Source organism: Dipodomys ordii, unplaced genomic scaffold, assembly GCF_000151885.1.
Source record: "Dipodomys ordii isolate 6190 unplaced genomic scaffold, Dord_2.0 Scaffold174, whole genome shotgun sequence".
Classification (NCBI taxonomy): Eukaryota; Metazoa; Chordata; class Mammalia; order Rodentia; family Heteromyidae; genus Dipodomys; species Dipodomys ordii.
In genome coordinates, this window is record NW_012267390.1 from 322,074 (window position 1) to 335,965 (window position 13,892).

At 52.9% G+C, this 13,892-nt stretch overlaps 1 protein-coding gene across 1 annotated transcript in view; it reads left to right on the forward strand.

The window, feature by feature from the left end:
- The first annotated feature begins 1,675 nt into the window (after nt 1–1,675).
- Nucleotides 1,676–13,892, forward strand: part of Thap4 (THAP domain containing 4) — a 17,223-nt gene continuing 5,006 nt past the window's right edge. The window contains exons 1-4 of the mRNA XM_013033672.1: nt 1,676–1,761; nt 8,498–8,657; nt 10,884–10,993; nt 12,168–12,271. Of these exons, the coding sequence (XP_012889126.1) occupies nt 1,758–1,761; nt 8,498–8,657; nt 10,884–10,993; nt 12,168–12,271 (378 nt within the window). The 5' untranslated portion in view covers nt 1,676–1,757. The remainder of the gene's footprint in view (nt 1,762–8,497; nt 8,658–10,883; nt 10,994–12,167; nt 12,272–13,892) is intronic.

The window sequence follows — 13,892 nt, forward strand, 5'->3', positions numbered from 1 at the left end:
CTGGTGCGGACGCTTGGTTTTGCCAGGACACCCCCATTTTAGGGTGTTTGGACACACACCTCTGCTGGATAATTTACTTTGAGGAAAGAGTGTTTTTTCTTCAGTATTAGGTCTCTTCAATGATCAGTCAAACCTCTCCCCTCAGACATGTCTGGTTTATCACTCATCCTGAGTAAAAGGCTGAGGGCCTGATTCAGGCTCCCAGGAGGACACTGGCAGGCAGACTGTGGGCTGGACCTGGGCTGGCTGGGTCAAATTCCCTCAGCTTTTACCTGAAGTATTTCTTCCTTACCTCTCAGGCTGGCAAGCTTTCTACAATGGAGATGCCCCCAAGCTCTCTATGGGCTTTTGCTGCCTTGAGTTCAGCCTCCTGAGTTCTGAGATTACAATTATGAGCCCCCATGTCCAGCTCCATTTTGGTTTTTAGCCAGGTCTGAGGGCCCTTGCAGGAGCCTAGCCAGGGCAGTCTCCTGTAATGTCTAACGGTGAGCACTAGATGGCAGAAAGGGAGGTAAATTGGTATGAAGTAGCACCGTGAACTGAGTGGCCATAGGTGCCGAGGGCTTCGAGCTCCTCTGTTCTAGTCCTCTGGGAACCTCTAGTAAGTGCCCCTGGCCCTCGGTGCTGTGAGCCACTCCTGGGCAGGAGCCCTGTCAGCTGGGGTGCAGGGAGGAACAGCGATCTGTACTCAGCCCTGCAATGGCCTGTGGCTCTGCGCTGTGGCCTTTACAAGTGTAGCTTGTCTCCTTGGGGGTCACAGGAAGGGTCGGAGCTGGGTGCAAACATGCCCTTTCCCCGGTGAGATGTGTCACTGTGGAGCAGCCTGGCTCCAGAGAAAGCTTCATGCTGATTTCAGGATAGCCTGCTGCCCCAGCTTCTTAAGGTGTGGATTTGGTGGCCTTCCAAAACCCCTGAAAATGTGGGGCCCCAGGACTGCAGTCCCAGATTTGGTCTTGCTTTTCAGCTTCCTGCATTCATTGGAGGCACCCCAACTACACCGACCCTGGCTGTGCTTCTGTTTTGGGAGAGCCCCCCCCTCCCCCGCTGGCCTCATTTCCCTCTTTGTTTCTGTGTTTTTCTTAGTGTAAGATGAGACTATGACTTGCATGCCTTTTACTATGGAAATTGGACCTGGAAGCTCACCCACCCCGTTATTCTGATGTAACAGCCCAGACTTCTATATTTAACCCTAAGCCAAGGTAGAGGGAAGCCTGCTTATTCTCTTTTTTTTTAATGGCAATACTGTGTTTGAACTCAGGGAGCTGTGCTTGCTAGACAGGTGCTCTACCACTTGATCTACTCTTCCAGCCAGGCCAGCTGACTTGAAGACAAGAAACTACACTTCAGAAGCCCTTGGAATGTCTATTTTAGCTTCTGCTATGTTCCTGGGTCAATGTGTTTTCCTCATCTAATGAGTTGGTTCTTTGCTTTCCTATTCAGTGGACATAGCAAGCAGGAAGGCTTGCTCCTCACTCTACACAGGACTTTTAAGCTCCTGGGCTCATCTCTCATGGATAAAATGCAGCTCTTTCAGCCCTAAAATTCTATGATCTCCAGGACCTGAGATCCTTGTCTTCTACTTTCTTGTGGGACATGATCTTTGATAGTGGACTACATTTCCCAGAATGCTCTCTTAAGATTTGGCATTCACTTCCTGAAGCACATTAACAGCCAGGTGCAAACATTTCCCGTCATGGCAGAAAACGACCTTGAGGAACCGTGACCGTGTGTCTTCCTGGAGTTCAGACAGCGTAGGGATGGGTAAGCCTGCTTTCAATGTCTAGGGACAGAAGTGGAAATTTAAATTTTATTTGTAGACAGTTTAAATTTTTATTTTTGCAATTTGTTTGAGATAATAAAAGGAAAATGAAACCTATCTGATTTATTTTTAAGGAGATTAAAAGTTGCAAATAGGCTAGATCCTTAAACTTTTCTTTCTTTTTTCCTTTTCTTTTCTGTCTCTTTTGTTGTTGTTGTTGTTGGTTGTGGGGCCTGAAATCTGGGCCTGGGCGCTGTCTCTCAGGTCTTCAGCTCAAGGCTAGTGCTCTACCACTTGAGCCACAGCACCACTTCCAGCTTTTTCTGCTTATGTGGTGCTGAGGAATCGAACCCAGGGCCTCAGGCATGCAAGGCAAGCGCTCTACCACTGAGCCACCTTCCCAGCCCCTCTGTCTCCTTTTTCTTAAACAAAGTTTTGCTCTGTAACCCAGGGTAACCTGAGCTCCAGTCCTCTGCCTCAGCTTCCCTAGTGCTGGGATTATAGGCATGCTCCGCTCTTCTTGTCTTCTTTTGTGTTTGATTTTTCTACTGTTATGTGCAGAGAAGTTTCATAGCTCAGGTAATGAGTACATATCTTTTTGGACAGTGTCACCCCTTCCTTCGTTCTCCCAGTTTTTCCCTCCCCTCCCCATCCACAAGTTACACAGTTCATTTTCCACATAGTGTCTAGTGAGTACCACTGCTGCATTTCTTCACCTTCTGTCCCTCCATTTTTGTGCCTCCCATCCCCTCCCAAAGACAAATACATGAACAAACAAGGCAAAAAGAAAACAAAAATAACAGAAAGCCTCTTATTTCCATGTCCTGGAGTTCATTTTGATACATACTATTTTATATGATCAGAGTTATTTAACATTTTGTTTTAATGAAGCCTAATTTACATAGGGCAAAATGTACTTTTTTTTTTTTTTTAACTGATCCTGGGTCTGGACGCTATCCCTGAGCTTTTCTGCGCAAGGCTAGCTCTCTTCCACAGCTCCACTGCCAGCTTTTTGGTGGTTAATTGGGGATGAGAGTCACAGATTTTCCTGCTGGTGTTGAACTGCGACTCTAAGATTTCAGCCTCCTGAGTAGATAGAATTACAGGTGTGAATGAACCACCGGCACCTGGCAATATACAATTCTTGAGGATACAGTTTGATGAATTTCATCACACATCCACTCTTTAACTCGATGTTTGGGTTCTATAATAATTTATTAGTCATCCTTACCCACTATCTAATGCTTCAGTGGAAGCAAGGAGACTGGCTGAAGCACTGGCCGTTACCAGGTGGGGTGGGGCTGAAGCACTGGCCGTTACCAGGTGGGGTGGGGCTGAGGAGCCAGCCCCAGGACAGCCTGCCTGACCCAAAGCAGGACCAGGGGCCAGTGCGGCTGAGAAGAAGCTCTGATTACGCCCAGTCTGCTTTCTTGGCCAAATTAAAATGCATTAGCAACAGCAAGCTAGGAAGACTTAATACAGCTTGAGGTGTATCTCAGAGCAGTTTGATATTCTACTGCCTAGCCAGATCTTTGGCTGGTAGCTGGCCGTGAGTGCCCTCACCAGCTGGCGTATGGACACGGCAGCCCTCCCTTCACTTCCAGTCCCGCCGCATCTTCCACCCTGGCATGTGTCTTTGGAGTCATCATAGCATACCTTGCATTTCCAAGTGCTGCGTGCTGTGGTCCCTGTCTGTGGGACCTGCCCGGCCACGTGGGAACCGCGTGCCCAGGCTCACGAGCCCTGTGTGGATGGCCTGCCAAGGCCTCATGTGCGTTCCCCATGTCACACTGATCCACAGTTAATAGAACAAGTTTAATTAGTCACAATCCAACAAGCACCGCTGGATGAATGGCTTCCGGCCAGGATTGGTGAGCACAGAAGGCTGCAGTCTCTCCCTGCCTGCTCCTCTGCTAGGTGTCCTTGGCGGCCCATGCAGGCCTGAGGCTGCTCTCTGCCTCAGCAGCGCTCGGGACCACGGTGCGTCGCAGGCCTGCCGCAGCCTGGACACTGGGCTCTCTGACCACCGTGGCCCTCGCCTGTGTGATCCTGTCACACCGCAGACCTCCAGTCCCCAGCCCCTTTCTCCAGTCCTCATTCCCTCCCTCCTGCGGCTCCTGCTGAGCAAGGCTCCCTCAGCTGTGGCCCCACTTGGTTGCTGAGCATGGAAGGGGCCGACCACAGCCTAGCCTCACGCCCCGAGGGCCCTGCACAGCCAGGCCCTGCCTGTGCCCCTACCCACGCACCCAGAGGAATGGCTGGGTGCCAGGCAGTTGGTAGGCCTGGTGGCCTGACTCAGACCCCTGGGCACGGCTTCTTCTGCACCCCAGCCCACCCTGTCCAAGTGCTCCACCTTTCTCCACCTGCCTGTCACCTGAGCACAGGATGCCCCTGGAGCATGACTTTCCGTAGGTCTCCCCACCTGCCTCCTTTCCACCCTCTTGGCATCTCGTCTGAGTTCCTACTCTTGAACATCTTGGCCTAGAGTTGAGGGAAGGCACTGTCCCACCTTCTCTGGATGTTCAGTTAGGCCTGGCCAGCCCTCTCGGAAGCCCAGGCCTTGCTCTCTCACCACCCACTACAGCAAGTTCTCACCAATATTTTATGGCGGTTTTATTGTTTGGTCCCTTTGCTCTCCATTGTGCTGGTAACTGAATACTTTGGTCAGCCGGTCAGTCCTTCCTGGCTCGCATGAAGCTTGCCTGTTAGTTACTTTTACTGCCCATTGTGACCAAACGACCAATGAAGACCTTAGAGGGGGAAAATTCATTGAGGGTTTCATTCTGTGGTGTCGTGGCCATGTGCGTGTGAGCAGAACATCATGGCAGCAGGAGCACATGATGGAGAAGATTGTTCACCTCATCTCAGAGAGAGAGAGAGAAGGGGCAAGATCACGTCCCCCAGAGGAATGCCTGCTGGCCTACGACCTCCGGCTTAGCCCCTCCGCCATCTAGCACCTCCCCAAGCCAGCCGGGGGCAGTGGTCCAGCTTCAGCCCCTAGCTGTGCTCTGAGCGAACCATTTCCCTCCAGCTCAGCAGCCATCGGTCAGATGTGAAGCCTGAGGAGGAAGCAGGTGGAGGAAGGCAGGATGTGCTGTGGGTGTAGAGCAGCTGTGGCTGCCACGCCCGGCAGGGCGGTGACAGCTCCGACAGGCCAGGTGGACGGGCTGTGTGGGTTCCCACCACAGAGCCTTTAATGCGACCAAGTCTTCAGGAAGTGGCTCTTCTGCCCCAAAAGTGAGTATTTTATGAAATACTAAAAGGTCTGCCGCAACAGGCCCTGGATTGCCAGCCCCCTCATGTGGAGCAGACAGTACTCACTCTGCAGTGCTGACTATGGGGGTGCTGGCCCAGTGCCACCTTGCAAAAGACAATCTGAGCGTGACAGTCTTGGGACTTGAACTCAGGTCCTGAGCGCTGTCTCTGAGATCTTTTGTGCAAGGCTAGTGCTCTACTTCATTGAGCCACAGCACCCTTCCATGAAACTACTTTTAAAGATACGTTTTATCTAACTCTTAGTGTTAAAGCATTATCAAGTCAACACGTGACAACCACTCATTTAGAATTTTCAAGATAATTGAAAGTTTGGAATAAAAAACTTGGAATTCTTTTTCTAGACTTTGAGAAGCCAACGTACATCTTCCACTGACAGCCTGTCCTGGGCCGCCACACTTGCATTGTGTGGCCTGTGTGTGGCACACGAGGGCCTGGCTACCATGCTACATTCTCTGACCTGCCCTGTCAGTGTGGAGGGACTTCCGCTGCCCTGTCTTGGCAGAGTGCAATGTTTTTAAAGGTCACTCAGGTTTTAGCATACTCTTCATTCCTTTTTTTTTTGGCCAGTACCATAGCTTGAATTCAGGGTCATGCCTTCAGCCAGCATTTGGCGCTGTCCCTCAGTTCTTCAGCTCAAGGCTAGCGCTCTACCACTTGAGCCACAGCGCCACTTCCGGCTTTTTTCTTTTTGCTTATGTGATGCTGAGGAATGGAACCCAGGGCCTCAGGCATGCAAGGCAAGCGCTCTACCCCTGAGCCACCTTCCCAGCCCCTTACTGTCCTTATTCTTGTTTGTGGTTACCTTTTCCCATCTCTGACCTGTCTCTCCTTGTCTCTGACCCTCAACATTTGAGGACATTTCCCTTAAGACCCCTCAGCACCAGCGAGAGGAGGACAGGTCTCCCCAGTCGGACACGGTGGCTGGGGGTGGGGATAGCAGTCAGTGTCTCAGAGAGGACCAGGCTAGTTCTGGAAGGTAGAAGCTGTCACCTAGCAATGAATACACAGAGGAGAGGACCCTGGAAGGTAGAAGCTGAGTGTGACCATACAGGAGGGGTAGAGATGTGGGAACGTGAGGAAGGAGGGCAGGCCTGGGCACTGGCCTGGAGCACACCTGTTACCACTACTGCATCTGGTGGCATCTCCCCTTAGTGAGCTGTAGGTCTGGGATCGGGGCACAAGGTCCTTGTGGTCAGGTCCGGTCCTAGCTCTGCCTCCTAAGAGCACGCAGACCCTTTCTGCCTGCCTGCTCTGCAAGCCTTCCACCCTAGGGGCAGACAGGGCTCGTCCCCTCTGGCCTGGTAACGGGGGACGAGAGTGCTGCAGGAGCGTCACTGGCAGGTGTGCTGCATTCTTGGGAGCTTTAAGGACAGCAGCCTCCAGGGGATGAGGGGGGCTTTGTAAGAAAGGATGCGCATTTCTTTCATTATTTTGTCAGTTGTGGGGCCTCAACTCTGGGCCCGGGCGCTGTCCCTCAGCTCTGGGCCCGGGCGCTGTCCCTCAGCTCTGGGCCCGGGCGCTGTCCCTCAGCTCTTCAGCTCAAGGCTGATGCTCTACCACTGAGCCACCTTCCCAGCCCCAGGACGAGCATCTTTCGAGCAACATGCAGGACTTCAGCCTGCCCCTCTGGGGTCCCACGAGGCCCTCCGGGACTCAGGCTGTCCTCCCTGCCCCACTCATGTCCCCAGGGAGTGGTGCCTGCGCTGGAGAGTGTGTGCATGTGCGTGTTGGGGTTACAGTTGCAGTCGCTGTTGGGGGGGAGGCTCTAGATTACCAGCAAGCCAAGCCCAGTGTGTGAGCTGGCTGGGCTTGTGCCAGCCCCACACTTTGGCCGAGGGCCAGCGCCCAGCTGGTGAGACCACCCGGCGGAGCTTGGGGCTTCCCCGGTGCAGGGCATTAGCATCGTGGCTGGGTTCGGTGTCGCTGGAAGTCCAACCTGTGTGCAGGCGGAGCAGGCAGTACAGCGGTCACCCTGCTGCCTGGGGATGCGCGCACACTCGCAGGCCAGAGGGCTCAAGAGAGGCCTTTCACTTCTAAACCTGATAAAGTCAAACCGGAACATTCTCTAAAGTCCTCCATCTTGGTGTGAGAAAAATGATGTCTCTGTATCCTGGAGTTGCTGTTTTAGATCGGTGAGTTGAGGCTGAGGCCTCCTCCCAGAGCTCTTGGTCCTCTTGGCTGCTCAGACCCAAAGCCTCTCTCCTCTGTCTAAGCGTCAGCAAATCCTGTCAGAAGCTGGTCCTCCCATTGCGCTGCCGCTGCCCTCAGGCCTAGGCCAGCCTCCTTGCCCACCAGTGTGTTTGCCATCCCTCTCTGACTCCCCAGCAGCTCCCCTCCCAGTGTGCCCTGTCATTGTACAGCCGTCCTCACTAGCGTCTCCGGGAGGCCTGGTGGAGCGTTCTGTGGGCCAGCTCTCACACCTCTCTTCCAGGAGCGTCTGGTGCGTAGAATAGGATGAGTGAGGGGCCTCCGGCAATAGCACCTGGAGGTTCTGCACCCAGTTCTTCCTTCAAGGGTTGTGATGATTGTGAACTTCTCCGGTATGTAATTAGGAAGCTTGATCCCAGTTCGGGAGGTCTGGAGCAGGGCCTGGCTTCCCCAGCCCACTGCAGGCTGACGGATTTGCCCTGTGCCTGCTTGGTGCTCTCCACCCACTTCCATGCTTGCTCTGTGCCCCGGCTCCACCCCTGAGCCAGGGTGCTTGTGTGTGCCACCTGTTCCGGGACCTCCTTCCTCCCCAGCGTCCCACTTCTCAACACTGTGTGTGTAGTCTAAGGATGTCAGAGGCTGAGCCTTGTCCTGGTCACCATCTTCAGGGGACCGGCCTCAGTGTCACATCAGGGCCTCTGGGTCCTGGTCCTCAGCGCATGTGTGCGGTCTAGGGAGGGATCTCCACCCGTGCTTCTCCTCAGAGCCACTTTCAGCCTTGGGGTTCTGCCCCTGGGTTTGCTGGGTGGGCTTGCTGGGGTGTCTGGGAGTCAGCCTGGCAGCAGGTGCTCCAAGGGACCCAGGAGGGTGCGGGGAGAGCAGAGCCACTGCAGAAGCCGTCCAGCCCCTCCTCCTCCCAGGGCGGCCTGGAAGAGCAGCCCCCCCCCCCCCGCCCAGTGCTCTTGTCTCCTGCTTGCTGGTCCCTGAGCATTCCAGCCTCTGCTGTCACCCTTACCCGTAGGAGAGAGAGCTGAGCCCCTGGACTCCTGCAGGAAGGGAGCCTCCTTCCCTGCGGTCCCCTGCTCCGCGGCCCGCAGCCACGTGTGACTCTCCCCCCGACTCGGTCAGGAGCTGCCCTCCGCGCTCCCTTCACTCCGCAGGCCTCTGCGTCCCGTCCTTCTGTGGGAGCAGAGGTTCTGAGGACAGATCGTAGGGCCGTGTCCACGTGTGTCTGCTGAAGGCGTCCCCCAGGAGCGGTGCGCTCCCGCCGGCAGTTGGAAGGAGCCCCCCTCACTGACGCGCGTTTGTTTTCAGAGCCTCTCCAGATGAGCCCCGTGGTGGAGCCGCTGTCGTGGATGCTGGGCACCTGGCTGTCCGACCCTCCGGGAGCCGGGACCTTCCCGACGCTGCAGCCTTTTCAGTACCTGGAGGAGGCGCACATCTCCCATGTAGGCCAGCCCATGCTCAACTTCTCGTAAGTCGTCACCCTGCTCCCGGGCTGCCTGGGTCCAAAAGTCAGCCCAGCCAACGGGCGGAGAGAGGCACACACAAGCAGCTTTTGATCACCTGAGGCACAGGCTTAGTAAAAATAGTACTTTCTGGTTCCATTATATTTTTTTAAGAGGTTAGGTAGACCACAAACTAGAGGCTTGTTAACCCAAACATAAGCAAGTACACATGCTTAATGGGATCCCTGATTTCGGTCAATATTCCTGTACAGAAATTTGCCACTGTAGTGTCACTGAAGACAAGAGGACACTTACCCCAGAGCCAGTTGAGGGAGAGGAAACAGCACTGATGACTGAGCTCCGGACCTCACACTCTTGGTCGGCTCTTTCACTCATGACTAGTGATCTACCACTTGAGCCACAATTCCAGTTTTGGCTTTTTGCTGATTATTTGAAAAACAGTAGTCTCTCAGATTTGTCTGCCTGGGCTGAATACAAACCATAATGTTCAGATCTCAGCCTGCTGAATAGCTAAGATTACATGCATGAGCCACTACTGCCTGGCAGATGTCATCATCATCATTTTGGGATAGGGCTTCTCTGTGTAACACACTACACCGTACCTGTTTTTGCTGCTGTTGTGTTGTTTTGGTGCCAGTACCGAGGATTGAACTCAGGGCTTTGTGCTCTTACCTTGGCTTTTTTCTCAAGGCTGGAACTCTACCATTTGAGTCATGCCTCCAGTAGTACCTCTTTTAAAGAGACAGATACTTGGGGTGGAGAAAGGAGGGTCATGATTTGAGGCCAGCATAGGCAAAAGTTAGCAAGTCCCTGTCTTAACAATACGCTGAGAGCTATGTGCCAGTGTTTATGTCTGTAATCCTAGCATCTTGGAAGGCTGTGACTTCTGTCGTGGGGCTTGAACTCTGGGCCTGGGCGCTGTCCCTCAGCTCTGCAGCTCAAGGCTCTACTACTTGAGCCACAGCGCCACTTCTGGTTTTTCTGGTGGTTTATTGGAGACAAGAGTTTCATGGACTTTCCTGCCCAGGCTGGCTTTGAACCTCAATCCTCAGATCTCAGCCTCTTGAGTAGCTAGGATTACAGGCGTGAGGGACTGGCTTATCTTGAAGACAGATCAAGAACCAGCGTCGTGCTGGTAGATGATGAGTACCTTCTCAGGCCATGGGTTTAGGCCCTCCATTCAGAGAGGTTTCTCTTCTTTACCATCATGAATTTATAACGATGACCAAACTTAATTAGGAATCTTACCCTAATTCAATGCTTGTTTTCTTTCTACCATGTGAATAAATCGAGAGGAAGGTTTTGCTGGGATTGTCCACAGTATTTATGACGTGCCTAGGACTGGGAACCATGCAGGATGAGATGCAAGAGGGATTCTGGGAGAGAATACACCACCACATTAAGAACAGATTCCCTGCTGGGCGCTGGTGTCTCCCTCTGGTCATCCTAGCTACGTAGGAGGCTCGTGGTTTGAAGCCAGCATGGGCAGAGAAGTCTATGAGATTCGTATCTTCACAGGTCAGAAGTAGAACTGTTCTCAAGTGGTAGAGCTCGAGCCAAGAGCAAAAAGCGAAGTCAAAGCACAAGGCTCTGATTTTTTTGTTGTTGTTATTTTTGAACAGCTCGAGCCCTTCACAAATTCTCTAAAAACTATGCTAAAATTGAATCTTCTTCACATTCTACCCTTCACTTGTTTTAACATTGTTGAGCTCAGTGTAACCTGGGTGCTTCTTGGGTCTCAAGCCATCCAGCTAGCACTACTGTCAATCTTTCTATTCTAGCTTGAGGAGTACTAAGGAAACTGTAGTGTTCTCTCCGAGCCAGTGCTTCTCAAGACAATGTCAAGTCTCCTGAGGACCCACCACATTTCTAATCTTTGTCTTGAGACACGGCCTGAGTTGGAGCCTCCGTACTACCATAACACTTTTTTTTTTAAGTTCTTGGGGCTAGGAGCCTTGACCAGTCAGTGTCCAGTGACAGGTGCTGGAAGCCTTAGGTTTGATCCCTGCTCCCCTCCCCTCGCACACACACCCCTTCTGCTAGTGGTCTGCCCAGAAAATGATGGAGGAAGTAAAAGGGAGCCTGCGGACTAGCCCCAGCATCAGGTTTCACAGCTCTGTGGTCCTGTGGCCACAGGGCTGCTCTTCCTTCCAAGGGTGGTGGACAGCAGCAGGCCAGGTGCTCTGCGGTGGGGTTAGCCGTCTGCTTCACCTCTTTGACTCCCCATCCAGGTTCAATTCCTTCCACCCGGACACCCGCAAACCGATGCACAGAGAGTGTGGCTTCATCCGCCTCAAGCCCGACAGCAACAAGGTGGCCTTTGTCAGCGCTCAGAATACAGGTACTGCCTGCCTGCCTGGAACCAGGCCTGCTCAGGGTGCCACACATCTCAGGTGACTTGGGGTGTGTCCCTGCTCCTGGATGCCTGTTTGTGGGGACAGTGGAGGCATGGTGTCCTTGAGGCTGTGAACTGCAGCTTGACCTCCTCCTAACGTCCTCCCCAGCAGATGCTGCTCAAGGGACAGGGGTCAGAGAGCAGCCAGCCTGCCTGCAGGGTCTGTCTGGACATCAGCCAAGCTCATTACTTACAAAGTACTCAAAAACAGCCTGCGTGCCCTTGCCCTTGACCTTGACAGCTCCTGTGGAGGATGTACCAAGCCTGACACGCAGCTGCCCAGGGCACTGCTAGTGTGGTAGAAGACAGAAGGGAGCCAAGAGGCTACCCAGGTCCATCCTTTTCCCTTTGCCCAGGGTGCAGGCTGGGCTCTGCCTGGGGTGGAGCTGCTCCCAGGGCTGGCTGCCCAGCCCTTTGAGGAGTTCTAGGGAGGGAGTGTGGGGTCCAGGACACCTACACAGGAGTGGCTCTGCACAGAGTACCTGTCCATGAAGAGAAACGCAAAAGCAAAGACCTGTATCCTGCATCTGCGTTCCCTGCTACTCAGAAGGATGAGACAGGAAGCTTGCTCAAGTTCACAAATTCCAGACCAGGGCTGGGAAGGTGGCTCAGTGGTAGAGTGCTTGCCTTGCATGCATGAGGCCCTGGGTTCGATTCCTCAGCACCACATAAAAAGCCGGGCTTGGTTAGAAATGTACGCGTTATCCTGCCCATGCAATTGTAACCCCTCTGTACAGTATGTTCACAAATAAAATTAAATTAAAAAAAAGAAAAAAGCCAGAAGTGGCGTTGTGGCTCAAGTGGTAGAGCGCTAGCCTTGAGCTGAAGAGCTGAGGGACAGCGCCCAGGCCCAGAGTTCAGGCCCCACGACCAACCAAAAAGAAAAATAAAAAGGAACTGGATGTGTGGCTTAAGTGACAGAGCATGTGCCTAGCATCATAAACAAAACAGTTATGAGTCTTTTCCTTCTTGATATCTAGAAGGCAAAGTACAAACAAAGAGAAATATTATACCTGGATGTTGCAACGTGTAGATTTCCCACTGAGTTCCTGACTACCCCTGGAGAGCAGAGCCGTGGGGGCGCGGCGGTCTGGAAGTGCTAACTGGCCCTCCCTTTCAGGCATCGTCGAGGTGGAGGAGGGTGAGGTCAACGGGCAGGAGCTGTGCATCGCATCCCACTCCATCTCCAGGATCTCCTTTGCCAAGGGGCCCCACGTAGAGCAGGTGAGCCCCCGGGCCTGTCAGGAGCGTCTGAGAACACTCGGTGGTTGACGAGTCACTCTGCCCTCTGTCCCCGCGTCGGTGTTCCCCCTTCACCTGCCACCGGCAGGCCTGTCTGGGGTCCCTCGCTCCTTCCTTAAACTCCCACCACGGGATGTGGATGAGCCAGCTGAGGGACAGGCAGCAGGTGGTTGTCAGGTCTGTTATTTCCTCTCGTAAGCAGCCCTTTGTATTTGTGTTATACAGCTCTTTTTTTTTTTTTTTTCCTTGAGTCTGGACACTGTCCCTGAGCTCTTGCTCAAGGCGAGCGCCCTACCACAGGGCCACTTCAGGTTTTCTGGTGGTTCATTGGAGTGAAGAGTCTCATTAACTTTCCTGCCCCAGGCTGGCTTTGAACCGCGATCCTCAGATCTCAGTTTCTGAGTAGCTAGGATTGCAGGCGTGAGCCACTGCCTCGCTTGTGTTACACAATTCTGCAAAGGTATCTGTTGGATATATTTCTCATAGTTAAGTGATTGTCAGGGGGTAGGTCCATATTAAACATTGGTGGATGCATTTCTCATAGTTAAATGATGGTCAGGGTAGGTCCACATTAAACGTGGTAGATTCTGGCAAGTTGTTTTCTTGGCCCCTTGCATTTGCTCGGCAGGTGCTCTACTGCTCTGCCAGCCCATTTTTTGCAATAAGATGTTGCTTTTTGCTTGGGCCAACCTAGACCACAGTCCTGTGTTGACAGGTACCTGCTACTGTGCCCAGCCCTTGTGCTGCCCTGTAGCTAGGAATGACGGTTTAGGGAAAACTTCTCAAGCCACGTTCCCAAGTAGCTAGGATTAGAGGCTTGAGCCGGTGCGCTCAGCTGCTTTTCTTCACAGTTCCACCCCTGCTAGGATTGCGTGTGCGTCACTAGACCCCACGTCTCCACTTCCACCTTAGGTCTTTCAAATCTGATCGATGAGCCTTGGTTCGGAAAGGGTTCATGTCCCCTGCTGTTGGCCATTTTATTCCTTCCTCCTTGTGGAAGAGAGGACAGTTGGGCAGTAGAACTGTGGTCTCGTCAGTGTATACGAGCTGTGGGTAGGTGTGAGCTATGGCTGCTAATCTGTTGTCACTCTCTGTCTCATGTTTTCCAGACTGTGGTTGGTACAGTGCAGTCTGCCCTAGGTGCCAGGCTATTTAGTAGTCTCCAGGGTGTTTGCTTTATGTATCTGGATTCAGGTTCCCACTGGGGTGAGATTTTCTGCTCCAAAATAACAATGTTTGGTGTTCTTGGGTTTTCTTTCCTGTCTTTTTTTTTTTCTTTCATGTGGGTGTGAGGGTAGGTGGGTGGGTCCTGGGGCTTGAACTGTCCTTGAGCTCTTTTTGCTCAAGGCTAGCACTGTACCGCTTAAGTGGTACAACCATTCCACTTCTGCCTTTTTCATGATTAATTGTGGGCTTAGCCGGGCGCTGGTGGCTCACGCCTGTAATCCTAGCTACTCAGGAGGCTGAGATCTGAGGATTGCGGTTCAAAGCCAGCCCCGGGTAGGAGAGACCCTGAGACTCCTATCTCCAATAAACCACCAGAAAACCAGAAGTGGCGCTGTAGCTCAAGTGGTAGAGCACTCGCCTTGAGCTGAAGAGCTGA